General features: G+C 37.8%; 1 protein-coding gene across 2 annotated transcripts; it reads right to left on the reverse strand.

Annotated features, from left to right (window-relative positions):
- Positions 1-894: 894 nt before the first annotated feature.
- LOC140949885 (sodium/potassium-transporting ATPase subunit alpha-1-like) lies at positions 895-20,093 on the reverse strand. 2 transcript variants are annotated; one of them, XM_073399028.1, is made up of 25 exons: positions 19,805-20,093; positions 15,990-16,070; positions 15,341-15,487; positions 15,207-15,266; positions 14,730-14,933; positions 14,135-14,197; positions 13,443-13,497; positions 13,127-13,257; positions 12,619-13,005; positions 12,202-12,343; positions 12,014-12,087; positions 11,359-11,450; positions 10,585-10,975; positions 10,055-10,241; positions 8,495-8,598; positions 8,227-8,404; positions 7,839-7,940; positions 3,228-3,382; positions 2,900-2,994; positions 2,727-2,766; positions 2,353-2,487; positions 2,131-2,261; positions 1,866-1,967; positions 1,455-1,546; positions 895-1,195 (listed from the first exon to the last, which is right to left on the reverse strand). In XM_073399028.1, exons 2-25 carry the CDS (start codon positions 16,065-16,067, stop codon positions 1,167-1,169), a joined length of 3,174 nt encoding a protein of 1,057 aa, XP_073255129.1. In that variant the 5' UTR covers positions 16,068-16,070; positions 19,805-20,093; the 3' UTR covers positions 895-1,166. The 2 variants fall into 2 exon arrangements, with proteins under 2 accessions (XP_073255129.1, XP_073255128.1); XM_073399027.1 differs by having other exon boundaries at positions 13,127-13,261; positions 13,447-13,497; positions 19,805-20,092.
- Positions 20,094-20,229: the final 136 nt, after the last annotated feature.

A 20,229-nucleotide genomic window follows, 5' to 3' on the forward strand; every position in this document is an offset into this window, starting at 1 on the left:
AGGACTAGGGCCGGGTCACTCTTTGTCTGGTCTCTACGAGTACCCCAATTAGGAGTACAAGGCTGCAGGCGACATAGCCCCCCACCCCCCTCCCCTCCACGACAAGGTGGTGACCCCATTCGGAGCAGCAAAACGCTTTAAATTTCAAATATATTTATTCCTACACCGCCCAGTTTATTGAAAGGTTGCAGGGGAAAACCAATCCCTAAAATATAAATTCATAACACGGGTGCTAGTTACAATAAGTACGTCAAAGGATGGTCAAAAATTTGCCTGAAATATTGTTTTGCTTAAATCAACATTCACAAAATTTGTCTTGTGCTGTCCCTGTTATTTAATGTCAATTTGAAATGTTGTTGTGTTGGTGGGCGATGACTACTCAGATTTGGAGCAGTCTGCAAAGTTAGTGGGAATGTGAGGGGCGCTTTAGCTTCAACAAGCAGATACCTTTTCCCTGTATGCTTAAAAGAGTATCTTAACTAAACACAAAGAAAGAAACAACCATCCCCAGCTCCTCTTAAGTAGCCTCCAACGCTGGCGTCAGTAGGCCTTCGTCACACGCGTTCCTACACGTGATAAAGTCATAAGAACACACGCATTCCTAGCCTGTTCCAGGCTCCGAGATAGTGGTGGAAAGTCGTTCAGTAAAAAGAAATGCGAAAAACGCGCGGGGACAGGGGAGTATTTTCGCTTTGCTCGTTTTAATATGTTCCCACTATACTATCTGAGAGCCTGGCACAGGCTAACGCATTCCTAGCCCTTACACTTTCAACGGGCAGGAACACGTGAAATCTTAAGGACATGAGCGTGGGAGGATACTTCTTAAATGATTAAGGTGAGTGAGTATTTCCAAAGAGAACTTGGATGCCGGCTTTAAAAAACAACAAATAAAAATTTTGTCATAAAAATGTTGAATAATTTTACTCCAAATAATATGCGTGAATATTATATTAAGCAAAGTATGAAAAAGACCTCAGGATATTGCTTAAAATACCAGTGCCAAGTCCTGAATTTAACGAAAATTACACAATATTTCATACAAGGGACGAATGATGCAAATTTTATCGTTAAAAATTGTCAAATGAAAAAACTTTATCCAAACGCTCAAATAATTTCAATTCACCATCTCTTTCATGGAAACATCTCGTAATACGGGCCAGCCTTGGTTAATAATAAGTTTCTTGTTCCAGCCAACCTGATAAAAAGAGAAAACAATTTTGAGAATTAACCCATAGGTGTCTGGAAGTAGTCCTTACCACATTTGCACTTGTTTCAAACATCCCCTGTGATGGACGAAGGGTGGGTTTCCAAGTGTGAGAGTAGTCTACATTTTAGTTTCAAATCAAATGGGGCACTGTGTCAAAGAAAACATGACTTCCTAAAGGGTGCCACATGGGAACAATCAACACAATAAAAGCAAAATAAACAAACATCTATAACAAACAAAAACTTACAGCCTGGATGTCTACGGATGATGTATCTGCGGCACTCATCATACACAAAGATGAGCAAGCTGAAAGGAACAGCAGGAAACCACCACGCAAACCTGAAAAAAAACAAAAACATGGATGAAAGATGTTAATTATGTACATCTAACAACATTGAACACGTTTAATAGGTTGAAAGGGTTGTTTGTGCCTGCCAGAAAGCGCCACAGAAAGGGAGGGAAAGGGGGGGGGGTAGTTCATGGGTGGGAGTGGGGAGGTGTTCACATGCTGGTGTGGGGGAGGTACTCACAGGCTGGGTTGGGGGAGGAGTTCACATGCTGGAGTGGGAAAGGGGATCACAGGCTGGAGTGGGGAAGGGGATCACAGGCTGGAGTGGTTTGAGTCTGATTTATGATGAGGTAATAGAGAGAAACTTACCTTAATGGCTGCATCCGCAAACCAGTTGAGAGGCCGGGCGTATAACACAGTAATACCGCCAAGGCAGTCTCAAACACTAAGCCAAAGTTCAGAGCCTTATTTCTGCAAGGAAAAGAAAAGTTAAACTACCAAGGATTGGGCAAAAATTGATGCTCCCACTCTTTAAAAAATTTCAGAAAGGCAAAACCTCCATCGTGGTGAGAACAAGTGTAATCAGGCCAAGTAAAAGACAGCTGAACTCGCTCATGTCTGAAGTAGTACTCACGTCATTTTCTGATGAATAATAGAATTTTTGCGCGTCTTGCAGATGATTAAATCAGCCCACTGAACAACGACTATACTGACAAAGAAAGCAGTGTGGCAAGTGTACTCCAACTCTTTACGCTGACTGTATGACTGTAAAACAAAAACATCAACAATATTTAAAACCAAGTCAAATCTCTCAATTTGTTACTAGTAAATCTATTATCAAGCTCAGCATACTGACCCATTCTTGTCCATAACTGTCCATAACACCATGAACATTCTTGTCTTCCCACTCTGCTCGGATGCCAAACAAACGAATTGGCCGGAATCCATTTTCGGTCATAATAACAAAGTAAGTGAAGAAGCCTCCCAGAGCCTAACAAAAATTCAAAATAGGAAATAAATTTAAAAACACAGCTGAAACTATCAAGGTGTAAATAGCAATGATAACCCAAAAACAAGAGGAAGCAAAAACTTGCAAGGCTATTTTCCTTGTACTTTTGATCCTCAACTTTCTTGCAAGCATAGTTTGATTTTCTTTTCAGTTTAAGAAATGCATAATATCAGCAGCAAAGTGAATGAGAAATTCCTTGACTGTGCTGCACGTGATAATACCTGGATAAAACCGATCTGTCCATAAGCCATAGCAATCAATCTGAAAAAGATAAGAAACAACAATGAAGGGTCAAAAGAGGCAAGGCAAATCAAATAATAATAATAATAATAATAATGATAATAATAATAATAATAATAATAATAAAAGTGCTAGAGTCAGTCTGTGTTCTCACCTTTCATTCACAAGTTTGTCATGTAAGGGATCACGAGGTGTCCTCTTCATGATATCACTTTCTGCTTTTTCATAAGCCAATGAAATAGCAGGAACCTAACATTAAAGAGCAGAAAATAAGCAGTCAGCAAGAATTGGGTCTCCATGAAAGAGATACAGTATTACACATTTAACAAAGGAGAGATCTCAGAATGGAAAATGCAAACCTCCACTTTGGGACTGTGTGAGTAAGTATCCACCTTAACAGTACTAATTTGTTACCAAATGCAGGTTCAAAAACAGTGCCATTACTTAAGCATTGCCATAAGAAGCTGAAAAGTAACACCTACCATATCAGTTCCTAAATCAATGCACAATATGGTGATAATGCCAAGTGGCTGAGGGATGCCAATAATGATAAACATCAAGAATGGTGTGATCTCAGGAATATTACTGGTAAGTGTGTATGCAATCGATTTCTTCAAGTTATCAAAGATCAGACGACCTAGGGATACAAAACAAGCCGTTCAGTCTGCTGTTAGTAAGAATCATGATAGTCAAGTATTAATAGTGCAGTTGTCATGTCATTACAAAAGTGACATCACTACTTGGTTGAAAACCTCAGGATACAACCTTGTATGTCTGTGCATGACTTTATTTTACCTCGAAATTACAGAGTAGCTCAAAAGCTAATATCTTCGAGAAAAGAAAAAAAAAATGAAATAACATTACTGAGTACTAATAATCGTTAGGGACCTTAAGCAACAACGACGATGGCGGGAAAGAAAACGTCGCTAAAAAAATGAATTTGCATTCTTTGAAACTTAATCGCGTCTATTTGGCCCCGTTCAATGTATCAAATGCAGGTGACTTTCAAAAGGAGGAAGGAAAATTCGTCGTCGTATGTCCATGTCCTCCATAAAACGTCAAATTCACGTCGTAGTCGTGCAGTGGACGTCAAAGAAATGTACTAAAAAGCATGATGCACATGCAGAGCTGTTGTTTTGATCATTAAATCCATTGTTTTTTGAAGTTGTCATCGTCGTCGTCAATGTAGTTGCTTAGGCTCCCTATTGTCTAGTATTGAGGGTCATGTTTCACTATATACAGAAAAATATCTATTAAATAAATGCTTAGTGCTATGAAAGGAGATGGTTCGTATTAGACATTTAAAACCAGCCAGAGTAGACTCCATTCTAATTTTCTCAGGTAAAGAGTTCCAAGTTTTACAGGCAAAATAATTAAAAGAGTGAAGACCATAAGAAGTGGAAGCAGGTCTCCACAATGACAATATATCAGTTCCTCTAAGAGAGCAGACCGTTGATGGGGGGGCATGGGACGGCGTAGTGGTGAGAGGGCTAGCCTCCCACCAATGTGGCCCGGGTTCAAATCCCGGCTTCGACTCCATATGTGGGTTGAGTTTGTTGTTGGTTCTCTCCCTTGCTCCGGGAGGTTTTTCTCTGGGTACTCCGCTTTCCCCTCTCCTCAAAAACCAGCATTTCCAAACTCCAATTCGACCAGGAATCAGGTAGACAAAGAACCACTTTGTGGATGTGCTACCTCCAAATCTTTATTATTATTATTATTATTATTATTATTATTATTATTATTATTGATGAGCACAAAGTTAATAAGTCCTTAAGATACTCAGGGTAGAAATTGTTATGCATACATTTATGAATCGTGATTAAAGTATTTTGTACTTATAAAGTGATGCAGCTGCTGCTCTATCTAATTGCTGACTGTTTGTTGATTCCCTGTCATTAAAAATTACACACAGCGCACACTTATTCAATGACTCCTTCTGTTGTCAGAAGGAAGGCAGCATGGTGTTCTCATCATCTAACTTCAGCTGAAAAACGCCATGATGAATAATCATTAACAGACTTGATACAGTAGGATTATACAAAGAGGACTTTGGCTTGATATTTTTGGTGCTTGCTTACAAAGGTAACAGTGAAGACAGTAAAAGTTTTGGTCAGTATATAAATGAAGGGTTAATACCAACAATTACCATAGGTAAACTACAGTAGAACCCCAGTAACTCAAACTCTTAAGGGAAAAGAAAACAGTTTGAGTTAACAAGGGTTCCAGTTATTGGTGTCGATATTTGCAAAATATTCAATTTTGCCATATTAAAACTTGATAGTTACTAATTTTTCAGCACTTTAGTGTATAGTGCAGTGCAAACTTGACTTATTTCATCAGAACGGTAACATGGTCAGGCATTTTTTAAGATACATGATCCGTTCGTTGCACCAATTAAAATCAATTTGATGAAGTGTTGACCAGTGTTAGTTGTAGTGTTTTTACAAATCCATAAACGTGCCATCGTTAAGCAATTTTTAATTTGCACCTGTGTGATGCACAGTAGGCTGCATAGCAGGTGTTGGTTAATCTTTTTTAAAGGCCATGTGAGGGGAACACACGAAGGTGAGAGAAGGCACCTGCAGCAAAGGCCCTAGTTTTCCGTTTTCTACGTTCTCTGATGGTGCATAGAATGTCAATGGCTAAGAACGCCTCTTGGGAGTTAGTCTGTCACCTCAATGCATTATTTGTTAGTTAATGGAAATTCGAGTCTTGCAAACAAAACACATGTGCCGCATGGCTCACCACTGAGGAACTGTTTGAATTGTACTTGCAAGAAGTGTTCTTTTAAAGAGATTCCTTTGAAGAGATTTTCGATTTTGGTTTTCATTTTCGAAAAACCACTGCGCCATCTTTTCAGTAAAGATGTTTTGGCAGTATTACCAAATGAGTTGAGAGTAAGTTCAATTTTCCAGTTACAGTGAAACCTGTGTTAAGTAGACTGCCAACTAAGTGGACACCCTCTATAAAGTGGACACTAATCTGGGTCCTGAAATTAACATCTTATATTTCCCTTTATAATGAACCCCTATTCAGTGGACACCTCTATTAAGTGGATGCAGACACTAATATAAGTTGTATTTGGCTAATTTCTATCAGGGTTTGTACACCACTGGTCCATCAAAATTCCAGGACTTTTCCAGGACTTTCAAGGACCATAGTTACAAAAATCCAGGACCAGTAATACCCAGGAAAACTGAAACAATCCAAACAATTAAACCAACAAGCTATGTAGCATTTTTGCTATGTTTCTGCAAGAGTCTGCAGCTTCTGGTCTATTTCGCTGTCGATTTTAGAAGCTTCTTCAAGTTTTCGTTTTGAGGAACTCCGACGATGTTTTGACTGTGCTACTTACTGACCGGTTTTCGACTGTTTTTCAACCGTTTCTCTAAGAGAAGCAGATGAGCTTAGTGTTTCAGCACTTGCATCACGTACTTCAGGGCTGGAATGTAAGCCACAAGACATCAAAGGACCAGGTTGGTCAGAGTTAGATGAAGATGCTGCCTTTGAAGACATAAACTGGGTAATTGGCAATGACCGCTCAGCTATTAACGCTGCTAATTCTTTGTGCTTACTCCCTCTCCTGTGATTTCTGCAGGGCTGTCAACCCCCCCACGTCTTCAAATATTGAGAATTGATAGCAAAGGGATGATAGATGATGTCATAACGAATGGCACATGGCGTCATTTGTGCAAAAGATACTGTTGACTCCGATCATCCTGAATTTGCGATGACACAAAATGCACGAAAAAGATGTTGTTGCACAACATTTGACTTGATCAGTTTCCTTCCCACCAATCACATTATTGCTTATAGTATAATGGCATACCGGAGATTTTCCAGGACTTTCAAGGACCAACACATATTTTCCAGGTTTTCCAGGCCTGGATTTTGAAATTTTAAATTTCCATGACTTTCCAGGTTTTCCAGGGCCCATACAAACCCTGTTCTATTGTTAAAAACTTCTATTAAGCAGAGACAGGACTGAATCGACAATAGTAGTATTGGATATCGTCCTTGAAGTACAAACTGTAGTCGATGAATAATGATAAATCAGTACATTTAGCTGTCAATAAACTGTAGATTAGACAGATATCCAGCGGTATGATTGTCATCTGCAATTAACCTTTACCCTAAAGTCTTGCACAAAGTACAGCACAGCTTCCTTAGCATTCGTCACAACATAGAACTTTATCACAGTAGAGAGTAACCCTTGAATGTTGATCGTTGACAAACACGAACATTGCACAATTTTTTACAACCTCTATTAAGCAGACACCCTCTATAAAGCAGACACTTGGGAGGGTCCCGAAGGTGTCTGCTTAATGGAGGTTTCACGGTATTTTTATTGGGGTCTGAAGACCGAAACCGTCTTTACAAGCATTGACATTATTTCCCCGTCGCAAAGCATAATTCAAGCAGCTGCTGTAACTTCCATGGAAATGTAAGCATGTGTGTTTCGAAAGAAAAACTGGACTGTTTAAAAGAAATACTGCAAGGAACTTATAACATCGTATGGCCTCAGCTATGTGGCATTGGACAAATGATTAATGAATTTCATGAAAATCGCCATCATTGTTCAACACGAATACAATGGCATCCTTTGTTGATGACAGGACAAAGTGGGACTGAGGTAAGGCTGTTTGTTCATTCTGTTTGCCCCTATAAGTATTAATTTAAAATTGCATTGTTTGCTTTATGCACCGCTATGGTTTTCTTCCCCTTTCGGTCTGATGTCAGCTGCAGCTGCTCGGCTGCAGGCGCTCCCTCTCCTTTCCTTAACTTGCATGTGTGTACTTGAATATTCTCTTTTCGCCCGAAAAAAAAAGACCTACGCCTGCTGCAAAGATAAGGTGGTTGCCTACCATAGCTAAAAACAAACACATTCATCATAACTTTTCAGATAAAAAGAACTGTAAGTCACAAGCAAGAGGTTCCAATTTAAATAATTTGCTTGAGGGACAACCTCTCACTTGCAAGAAGTGGTTAAATAGGAAGCACAGTATAAGCTACTTTGATTTAAGATAGCCAGATAGTCTCAGCCTGGCAACAAAATTCAAAGCAGCCCCAATTAGTATATGCTCCATAATTACCTTCTTCAACCCCAGTGACAATTGAAGCAAAGTTGTCATCCAGTAGAATCATGTCTGCAGCCTGTTTAGACACATCTGAACCAGCAATACCCATAGCAACACCTGGAACCAGAGACAAAAGCTTCAGTTTAAGGTAAGAGAAGATACAATGTAGTGCAAAATCACTTTGATTTCACACATTTTGTTTGTAAGACTTCCATCCATCACTTCACCATGCTCCTCCATCCCAAGGCTAAATCCCTTCAAATTCTTGTAAAAAGTGATCATTTTGCAGATTATTTTTTGTTTTTATACTAGTTTCAGCAGGTTTGAAAAGACAAAAACATGGACATCACTAGCACACAAGAAAGGTTGGAAGGTTGATGTTATCTAATATTAATTTACACACCAATATCAGCCTTCTTCAAAGCTGGTGAGTCATTGACGCCATCTCCTGTAACAGCAACAATTGCACCCTGCCGCTGACAGCCCTCCACAATAATAAGCTTCTGTTGTGGAGAGGTTCTGGCAAAAACAATCTCTGTGTGCTCCTTTAGAATTTCATCTAACTTTTCACTCGAGATGTCCTGAAATATACACAGTAGCCAAAAGGGTTAGCAATGTATTATACTTTCAATTGGCACAGTTGATCTTCCACTTAAAATAATTTGTGATACCTTTAACTGTCCTCCATGTACAACAATGGCTTTAGCATCACGTGGATTCACATCAGCCACAGGAATTCCAAGCCTTTCTGCAATGTCCTCCACAGTCTCCGTCCCTAAATCAGTTAAAAAAAGTGTCTTTGCTGTGGCTCAATTTTCCCCTTGGTTAAATTATACCTCCTCTCTGCTTATTGCATTTGGCCCCCCACTAACCTTTAAGGCACCTGCTCCCAAGCTCATCATTAGCGATGAGTTTAAATGTGGCTAAATATCATTTAGGCAAAGTTAAACTCGAGCGAGTTGACCAGCGGTCTTCTCCCACTTCAGTATGTGACCTACGGGGTGGCCCGCGGGGAATTTGCAGGGCTCCTTGTGTGCCCTTTTGCTAGTGTTGCTTTGCATTGTAGCTTTGCTTGCTGATCGTAGCGGATCATTTTTAGCCTTCTTGCCAATCATTGCGGATTCTTGCTGATCGTAGCGGATCAATGTTTGCCTTCTTGCGAATCATTGCGGATTCTTTCTCCCTCTCCTCCCTCCGTGCCTGGTGGTTTGGTAAGTATTTTCTCAGGTAAGTATTCTCTTAGGTAAGTATCTCCACTGAATTCATTCAGTGTGACGGTGGCGGTTAGTGGCTGCTCTTGGGGTGGTTCCCGCTTCCAGGGTTGCCATGGATACGTCCTCTCTGCTTATTGCATTTGGCCCCCCACTAACCTTTAAGGCACCTGCTCCCAAGCTCATCACTAGCGATGAGTTTAATTGTGATTACATAAGTAAGGCCACCCCTATGTCTGATTGGATTGTTTTCATCAGAGTCACAAATTGGTATGTCTCTTTTTCTTTCCCCATGCCCCTATGTCCTTGGATGAAGGTACAAGAGACAATCCCAAAAGATTGTTTGATTTTTAATTGCTTAAACTTTGAATCACATGCAAGTCAGGTTGGGCTGAACACAAAACGGCCGAAGATATTGCATAGAAAGCAAAACACAAATCAAATAAATAAAGGAGGACATTTTCAACCAATGAGTTCATCTATAATAATTGAAGCAGTGAGCTCACTTATCAACTTACTAGAACGAGTCCTCTCATTGCAAACACTATTTAAAGACAAAATAAACACTGAAACACTTTACACACAGTCAAAACACTCAGATGTTTGTTGTTTCTGATGGTAAGATGATGTCACACTCTTTTGAAGCTGGTATCACTGTTGAACCACAGAGCATGCTATCAACATGTGAATTTTACTGTACATTTATATTGACACCACAGCAACCAGAATAATATCACTGGTGATAAATTTTGTAATTTGCAAGCATATGATTTTCAATGTTACACTTTCTCTTGCACAAGGGATATTCTTGTTTTCATACATTACCATAACCAAAAGTAGAATATTATAATTTAATCAAAGGATAAAATTGCATGTAATCTGCACCATTTCCATCTTACTCTTGGCTGTGTTCAATGAAAAATTGTAAGCTCTGTCTGATTTGAAAATTAATCCAATAATTATCTCTTTTATGGGCCTAACAAGAATGCAGGAAATAGGTAAGATGAAAAAATTCTTCACCTTCAGAAATGATTCCCACACCCCTTGCAATGGCCTTTGCTGTGATTGGGTGATCACCAGTGACCATGATAACTTTGATTCCTGCACTGCGACATTTGCTGACAGCATCAGGAACAGCGGCACGAGGAGGATCAATCATGGACATTAGACCAACAAAGCACAAGTCTTTAAGTGGAAAATTAGGAGGCTGCAAATTAAAAACAAATTTTTTATCACTATGCTGCTAATCACAGTGCAAATCTTTTATTTGCTTAGTTTTCTTAAAAAATTATAAAGGGCCCAAAACTATGAAAGTATACAAGTACTATCCAAATCCATGTATCCACAGATTATTTATTATCACTTTTTAAGACCTTTTGTTGGAAAGAAGAAAAAAGCCAGGTAAATGCTTGTTTACTTATGTCATTTTTAAAATGTATTTGCTGGTTTTCTTTGAAAGGAAACCAACAATTTGTAAATAGCACCTTTGCCAAATAAACGATAGATGATAAGATAGTTAAGTTTCAAGGACTACACTATCAATTGCTTACATCGTCAGTAACAAATTCAAATCCAGGTGGAAACTCTTCAACATTCAGGTAAAAGTGACAGAAGCCTAACACACGTTCTCCCATACCACCGAGCTCTAGGTATGCCTTTTCAAACGCCTCCTTCATATCATCATCCAATGTTTCTTCCTTTCCTTGAATTAGGATTGTAGAGCAACGCTCTAGGATACGCTCTGGAGCACCTTTCATTACAAGTAGATATCGAGGATCATCAGCATTTTCCTGTTCATGAATAGACACTTGGTACTTGTTGGTTGAGTTAAATGGAATTTCTGCAAGCTTCTTGTTTTTCTGTCGCATCTGAGTTACACTCCCTACTTGAAGCTCGATACATTTTAACAGGGCTGATTCAGAGGCATCTCCATTTGTTTCCCTGCAAAATGGATTTAACGCGATCAGTCAAGTCATAAATTGTTTCACATGGGTGACGTATAGTTCCTTGGTAGTACAGTAGAACCTCGATAACGCGAACTCAGATCACTCAAATTCCCCACTAACTCAAACTCAATTTCCTTTACCTTCAACAAAATTTCACTGAAATTTACCCCAATAACTCTAACTCCCCACTAACTCTAACTATTTTTTGCTCCCCTTCAGAATTTGAGTTACCAGGGTTTTTTAATACTGTATAGACAAAAACAAACAAAAATGTTTCTCAATTATACAGACATATACATACAGACAATGAGGAAGCAAAAAATAAGTTAAGACTAAGAGAAAACTGAAAATTTCATTAGATGGACATAAGTTTCTTACCTTTTTAGCACAGGGACGTTATCTTGGCCAGTTCTAAACTCAGCACGATTACACAAACCAGCAATTCTGGACAATGCAGTCCATGTTTGTGACTGCAAGATACCAAAATAATACAAAACTTTTAATAGACTCTTTCATGGTTTTCTCAAATTTTGATATGGATAAGGTAGGGAAAATCCTTTGATACCACTGAAAAGAAAACCTTAAAAAAAGCTTGTGACTTTGAGGAGCTATATTTTAGTTAGTTTTCCACAAATCTTATTCAAACTTGGGAATTGTACTAATAATTATTACAATTGCCAACTTTGGAAGTGATTCAAATTCACAAAATTTTACAGATGTTTGTAAATTTGTGCAACTTTGAGGAGCTATGTCTTTTCTTGCCTTATAAGAGGTGTCACTTTCAAATTTGGTGGCAGTTTCACTAATTTTAAGGTGGTCTTTCCAGTGGTGTCAACAGATTTTCCCTCACTGCTACATGTCAAAAGTTCAAAACACCCTGGAAGGGTCTATTCTAGTAAAGTTTCTGAAGGTCACTTTTCTCCAACTGTGAGCATCACCATGACAAGCCATACAAAGGTTTCTATTGATTCGGGTTAAATAACTGAATCATCAGGTTTCATAATAAAATATAACATAACATTGTGTAAACTACCTTCTCCATAGGAGTTCCTGACTGATCCTCTGTAGTATCCGCTTCAAAGATTTTATTGTCAAACCACATGTGAGCTATAGGAGAAAACATACACGTACACATAAGGGTAATTAATGATGCTACCTTAACTGTTACTCTTCTCTGACTTCATACAGATTTATGTACACAGTATTGACATGTCAGCATACCCACTGTCATTCTGTTCTGTGTCAGTGTTCCAGTCTTATCTGAGCAGATTGTTGATGTACTTCCAAGCGTTTCAACAGATTCAAGGTTCTTTACCAAGCAGTTTTTGGCAGCCATGCGTTTTGCAGTCAGAGTAAGACAAACCTTTAAAACATGCATCAAAAATTGTTAGAGAAAGGGAAGAGCAAGTGTTGATAGTGCAATGTGTATGTTACAGGTTAAATTTGATTCCAGGTTAAAATTTTTTAACCTAGATCGATTCTCAATTTCCTTTGTCCCTTAGGGCTAGTTGACAAAGGAAATAGAGAATCACCCTAAGTTAAATCAAAATTAACCTGAAATCAAATTTAACCCTTCAACATGTACAAAGATAAGTGCTCTTTACATAGTAGTTCCAACTATAGTAAAAGCAAAATTACCGTAACAGTTGCAAGAAGGCCCTCAGGTACATTAGCCACAATTATTCCAATTAAAAATATGGCAGATTGAAGTGGGGAGTATTTTAGAACCAAGGAAAGAATAAAGAAGGTCACTCCAAGAGTAACAGCAACACCAGTGACGATATGGATAAAATGTTCAATTTCCAAAGCAATGGGAGTTTTTCCTGATCCTAATCCACTTGCCAAGTTGGCAATGCGACCCATGACGGTATCATCTCCTATCTGGACAACAACTCCTGTGCACGTTCCTTCAACTGCATTTGTGGAGAAAAATGCCAAGTTCTTTGTCTCTAAGGGATTCTCATGGGAAAACTCTGGTGTGCGAGCTTGAGGTTCCGATTCCCCAGTCAGAGAAGAGTTATCCACCTTGTTTAACACAGAAACAAAATCAAAAATTAAACTAGTACATGCATGCATTATATTGTTCATAACACTGACTTCTCTAGAAAAATCGTAATTAGACACAGCCCCAATTTGTAAAGCCTACCTTGAAACCCTGAGCTTCCATAACACGAATATCAGCTGGTACTCTATCTCCAAATTTCACATAGATGATGTCTCCCATGACAAGCTTTTCTGCATTTATGTTGTGCTTTTCCCCATCACGCAGAACAGTGGCTTCCTGTAATGGAATATATTCGTGATGATAAAATTATGCATACTTCAAAATAAACTGCTTTTTAATTCTAAGACTCAAAACCTTATTGCCATGATTTCTTCAATACATTTTCGTTGATTTTGCCCTAACATAAAACAGACCTAACAGACCCAGAAGCCTCTGCAATGAAGAAAACTGAATAAACTTGCCTGTGGAACCATTTTCTTGAAGCTTTCCATAATCTTTGAGCTCTTGGCCTCCTTTACTCAAAAAAGTAATCAGCAATCAGTGAAATTAGAACGTTTTTATGGTAGACCTTCTTTTTTTCTCTTTATCATAGGATCATCCCTGGTAGCTTGAATATTAACCTTCTCTTTAAGTCACAAACTCTCAAAAGAGTTCCCTAACCCAAATACTAACAAAATGGGCACACATGGACTATGAGCAATGTCTTTACAGTTAAGAGGAGCAAAATGGGGCTGGGTGAAGGGCAAAAGGAACTTAAAGCAGTGTTATTCCCCCACCCCAATTCCAAACAAAATACATAATCCTTCATATGCATGAGGGAGGGGTTGCTGTAATGGTAAATCAATAAATAAATGACAGAAAAGCTTGGTTGCAGAGTTATTAAATCCTTTCCTTTTACTAGCTAGCACCAATTCCTAACCAAATCAATAATTTAAGGCAACATAAATGGCAATTTCGGAGCTCTTAGTCAAACTTTGGACCAGTCACTCTATCTTTGCCAAATGGCAAAGATAGAGGTTTTATCCTTTCGTACTGGGGTTAAATTTATGTAGGCTGAGTATTTAAGTTCAGTATCTCAACTTTACTTAAAGCTTTCCTTAAATTTCAGTTTAACTATAATAAGAGAGTAGCAGGGAAAAAGAAACTGACCTGATAGTAGGAGAAACATCCTGTGATGATAACCACTGTGGCCAGCACTATACCCAGGTAAAGCTACAATAATATTACGACATGGCCTTCATTAGATTACACATTCATTAGGAGGGTAAGTATTTCATACAAGACTAGTAGCCTGCAGCTTTACATCTCAAATTATGGTTATGAATGCAAGGAAAAGTGGAGCTAAGACAGCCTTGCAAACCAATTAATACTATTAATTTTTGTCATCAAAAAATAGTAATAATTTAGGTCATTAGCAGCCTGACATCAAGAGAGCAAACTCATATATTGTGTGTTGAGATAAGGGCCTGGACAATGGAAAACCATAGGAAAATAACACTACAGACAGTAGTGACAGTAGGGATATGCTTCCAGTAAAATCAATTTTTATCACATTTCCTCAGTACTGTATCAACTTTTGTTACTGTTTACCCTGAAAATTTGACACAAAGTGACCGTTGTTGATCAACTGTTTAAAAGGTCACATTATGCTGCATACATTGTATAGTATTCTTGATAAAAACAAACTGATAAGAATTAGGGTATTCACAAGGTTTGCCAAGAAACAGACAAAAACTATTCTTACATCATCTTTTTCAGGTTCTTCAATTGTTGCCAGTTTGATTCCGTAGGTTATAAAGCAGAGAATAGCGCCAATCCATAACAACAAAGCAAAGCCACTAAACAGCTGTTTACAGAACTTCACCCACTCAGGGGTGGTGGGTGGGGGAGTCAGTGCATTAGGACCATCACGTTCAAACAGCTCATCTGCCTTCTCCTGCGTATGACCCTGGAAAATATTTATATGAGACTAAATCACAGAAACATCATAAACCTGGTAACCCAAGAGAATTTATTTATTATAATAAGTTCTCTTATGTGGCTGTCTCTGTGAGCAGGTGGGATTAAGCGACTTCTCGCTACCCAAGTGAACAAGAAAGACCTGTTTTAAAAGCCAGTGAACTCTAGGCATGTTGTCAAAGGACATGTAGATCTTAATGAGTAGTTGTACATGTAGAAAACCAAACAACCATTAGGGACAGATCAAAATGATTTCACTTACTTTAGTAAGATCAGTATCAAGTTTACTTTCAAGATCATCCAGTGGAATCTTGTGCCACTCCTGAAAAGTGGAAACAATAGTTAGAATAGGATATTATTGCCATACATCAGCCTGAGCATGAGAGTGGACTCTACCATTTCCAGTTCCTGTTTCAGATCATCAAGTTTGTCCTTCTTTTCACCCTTCTTTCCCTTTTTGCCTTTTTTATCATCAGCAGCTGCAGGTTCATGTTTAACAAGAGGAGTTGTGGCTGCTGCCTTGTCACCATCTTCCTTAACATCCTGTTGAAGCAATTTGAAAAAAAAGTTAAATTTGAAATAAGATAAAGGATACCGTATATATAAGACTATAATTTACAGAACAAAATTCAAATTGATTTTCCTGAGGTTGGATCTAAATGCTTACATGTTAGTCCAGCAAGTAATAAATTTGCTAAGAGTGTGACTAATATGAACACGACAGTCATAACATGTTTATGTGCTCATTTTGGCCACTATTCTCCTAAATTCACAGAACACTGGTCCCTCCTCACTGCACTGACTGATAATCTACAGTCATTCTGAAACTTTCTTCTATAACAAGCTGCGAGCCACAACAACAGTCTTCCCTTATTCTAACTAGGAATGCCGTAATTTGTATACATCCGCCTCCTCCCTTCAGGAAAAAATCCAGAAGAGAAATGGGTCCCAACCCTATTACACTAACTCATCACAAAAATCCCACAAACGAAAAATTCATCTTCATTTTACTGTTACTACAGAGAGATGGGATTTCAATATTTACATCTTCTGGATTTCCATTCACTTCATTCATCTCATGTTGTTCCTCTGTATTATCCTTGTTATCTTTATCATCTGCCATTGTCTGCAAAAGAAAAATTTGTTTCATAGTTCTTATTTAGAGAATACGTACTCTTAACATAAAAAATACAGGATAAATTAAAAACACTTATTTACGATAACTAGCTACAAGCAGTTCCATAACACCTTACAAACTTAGAATTGGCAAGGAACTACAATTTCATACAGTAAGTAAATTTTCCTGGGTTTATTCCTTATGAGACTTAAAGCAAACAAGGCCATTCCATGCTGGATAGATTCAAAGCTCAATTAAACCTTTTATCTGTTCTACATGTATTTTGTTGTCCCCTCTGATATGAACATGAAAAAGTACAAAAATACAGTAAAAAGGAAAACTGCATATGGTACAATGAACTCATTTTTACATTACACCTATTATAAAGCTTTCCATATAAAGCAAACAGTGCATCTCTTTGGCGTAAAGGTGAATTTCAAATAATTAAAAAAAGATTATTGGGTGAACAGCTTTAGGAATTTCATTTTAAAATGATAATTAATTTATGAGAAAACATCTGTAAGGTATCAAAACGAATACATTTATACTTGTTTTTCAAAAGAATCATTTACAATTTTTCTCTATTCATTATTTTACTATAATTTATTATTATTTGCATGCAACACTCATTTCATTTTATCCCATTACAGTGCAGTACATATAAACACGAAAAATAACATTTTCTATTTCCTTCATTAAGATAAACAAATGATCATGAAAACTGGTAAAATAAAAAACTTCTTTCAACACAAAACCTATTTTGTATGCTGATAAACTAAGAAGAATTGTGCAAAGACTTTGAACTGAACCAAAGGTTACACTCACTCATGTTACTCCATCTGCACCTCGGCAGATTGCACTCGAGTAGCCAATCAGAAAAATTAAATTCTCTTACTTGACCATCTCCCAACATTAGCTTCAATAACAAGTGATCTGGTAGTCTACTTCATGGCTGTTCATTACCTTCACATTACTTTCCGTATATTATCCAATCAGGTTTCAGATTCCATTTTCTATCTGGAAGGTGTTTGTACCACATTTATTGTTAAAAATGGTGACTCCTTCAATCAAAGTTTTGGTTTTATTTGTATTACATGTTTGAATGACAGAACAATTAAAACCTTCGCATGAAAACAAGCAATCAACTGGAGTAGTGTTGTCACGGTCAAGTCCTTTTCAAAATTTACAAGATAAGCGGCAGCAGCAGCAGCAGGCAAGTCAAGCAAATGTGATGCACAACAATGATGTGTTTACTAGTATTAATTGCAAATTAGGGGAGTGCGTTTGATGAGGAGGGGGAGGGTGGTGGGTAGTGAGTGGTAGTGGGAAGGGGGTGCAAAACCTGATGGGCTTGTAATATCAAGAAATCAAAATCAAACAATTTTATCAATATGAATATCAGCAGCCGTCTTTATCAGTGTTATTGTTTGTCCTCCCACTTTACAATTCACTACTATTTCATTTTTCCTCAAAAATGCAACAGAGTACTGTACTTTTTACATATAGTTGGCTAATCCTCTAAGTAAAGTACATGTAAGCGACAACAGGTCAAACACCGACTATGATCCTCAAGATATTCTTTTGCACTATAGGATGATCAATAAATTGGGATACAGAAAATTAAAGTTATCTGACAAGTTTAAGCGTCGCATATCACTTTAAACCCTTATTGTGTGACACTAGGATAACACGACCCATCTACTTAACACTGTTTTCAAAATACAACACACCCAGAATTAGTGCAAAACACATTGTTAACATAATATCTACATATCCGATTATCGTAGAATGGAAATTTTCCTATAATAACAAAACTTAATTGAAAACTGCGAGAAAACCTATAAACAAACCAGTGGTAATCAGTTTCACCTGTGAATGAGTGTCACAAAATAGATACAAGCTCCCGGGCGAGAAAAACTGAACACATGAGATCCAGGCAAAGTGTGCCAGGCCAGTCCAAAATGGCGTCCTAACCATGAAATCACATGGCGTACAGAGTGCTTAGTACTTTGTGTATGGTACAAGATTGTAAGCGTTCTCCTTCGTCAAACGCAATTAAGTTGTCAGGTAAAGTCTTATCAATAATTTATAAGATTGCTTTTGCTTGAATAACTACCCTTGAGAGTTTAGTGCTAACATGTAAAGAAACACAATGAACACATCTGGTCCTGGAAATTGATTATACACATGCATGTGTAGGTAGGCCTATCAAACCATTTTTTGCACCTTTGGAACTTTGTTACTGCTTATATCACTTTTTTTCCTGCAAATTAACCATTTTTCTCCTTTTGACACAAAGCCTGTCCAAATTTAATTGATTTGATGAAACTGAGAAGTGTGTTCACTACCTAGCGCCCTGCAGCTCATATATAATTTGTCAGGTTCTTATCCATGATTGGTTTGTTCGTCAGACCACAAACACAAAGGAAAGGAATTTGATTCGATTCTCAGCAGCTGTTTGTGGGAAGAGCCTTGTGTCTTGTGCGACGATACAAAGAACGGCTGTGAAGCAGACTAGTGATCTGGGTATGAGATTGGTTCTTAGTTAATCTGTTGCCATCTTCATTTACACTTCACTTAACTTTCTTTTACGTTGTTTTAATTAGTGTGTGCCATCTCCTGTTTGGTTGACCATTTGCTTAATTGCTAACTTGTCTGTGCTCAAAAATTGAATCTGTCCATTTTGAGAAGCTAATGGCATCATGGACTTTGACATTTCTATATTGTTATTTTTCTATTATTTACGGTATCTGAATTTTATCAAACACAGGTTTGGCCGTTTGATTTCCATTTCTTTTTATCATCAAGGTATTTTGAGCACAGTACAAAATAATAATCATAAAAAAGCGGGGGAAGATAACGTGTGAACTATATTCTAGTTGTATTTATGCTTGACTATTTTCCTTTTTTAGTTCCTTCTGCAGGTATAAAATGCAGATTATCCAAAACAATAAATATACAACTCACAAAAAGGCTTAAAATTGATTGGTTTATACCACTTTGGTTTCATTGTCTTGTGGCTTGACTATTTTCCTTTTTTAGTTCCTTCTGCAGGTATAAAAATTAATGCAGATTATCCAAAACAATAAATATACAACTCACAAAAAGACTTAAAATTGACTGGTTTATACCACTTTGGTTTCATTGTCTTGTGGCCTGATCGTACAAGTTATTGGGCTCGACTTTAAAAGAAAGCTGTTTTTGGTGTTGTTAAAACGAAAAATAGCTTTATCTACCCAAATAACATGATCTACGGTTACTGAAATACTGAAAGTTGCAGTTGCTTTTTTTTCAGTAAAAACCTCGAATGAAGTCTGTTGTTTCTCAAATTGTGTGACAAGTCCACAAACAGAATGAAACCGCTAAAAGTAATACAAAACATGCATGCGCGATGCGATATGCCGGCTTCTTGTTTCATCCGATACAATGCAAACCGAAAAGCTGCTTGCAGCTGCCGTAATCTACGGCAAAGGCGAGGTCACAGAGGTTGGAAGAAGACGAATGAGCTTTTCAGTTTTGTCAACTCACATCAAACACTATTTAAAGTGGCGTTACAAAACTATTCAAGCGAACCGTGTAATATAAAGCTTACAAGTTACTGCTGTAACGGATAGCTCTTCGCTTGCATAATTCAGATGCGAGAGTTGTTTGGGGTTAGCTACTCAGCAAAGTGAAGTTTAAACGAACACTAACACAATCATATTTCGTGATATAAATGATTAGTTACTCTAAATACGACTTACCACGAGTTCAAACGATAATGCTTGCTACTGAAAAAATATAAAAGCTTAAGCTTTTCTGCAGAAGGTGGGACGCACGTTGCACCTTCTGAAACTGACACCAAGAAATGCCTCTCTTATAAAAGAAATCGTTTTGATTCAATTAAACCAGATGAATGCAGAAAGCTCTGCGAAAAATCGAATTCAATTACCAAAAAAATATGTCCCAAAGACCAATACAACAGGTAGCTTCCCCAGTTCAGCACCGCCTCCAAACAAACCACGCACTGACCGGTTGACCCTGCACATGTTTACGATCGTTTTACAGCAAACAATAATAGCAGCAGCTCGGGAGGTGTTCGGCTCCGGTAGGTAATCATCTTTTCCACAACAGAGCCATTCAGCCGACAAACATAATCATGGACTACAATAATTACGAAGTATTCCTG

This window comes from Porites lutea, chromosome 10 (assembly GCF_958299795.1).
Source record: "Porites lutea chromosome 10, jaPorLute2.1, whole genome shotgun sequence".
NCBI classification, from domain to species: Eukaryota; Metazoa; Cnidaria; class Anthozoa; order Scleractinia; family Poritidae; genus Porites; species Porites lutea.

Excerpts from the sequence above, each read along its gene's own strand:
- LOC140949885 (XM_073399028.1), bottom strand. The coding sequence starts at position 16,067 with ATGGCAGATGATAAAGATAACAAGGATAATACAGAGGAACAACATGAG. Across the intron at positions 2,767-2,899 it reads GACAAACTTGTGAATGAAAG|ATTGATTGCTATGGCTTATG; the intron begins GTGAGAACACAG and ends TATCTTTTTCAG. Across the intron at positions 2,488-2,726 it reads GACAGATCGGTTTTATCCAG|GCTCTGGGAGGCTTCTTCAC; the intron begins GTATTATCACGT and ends AATTTTTGTTAG.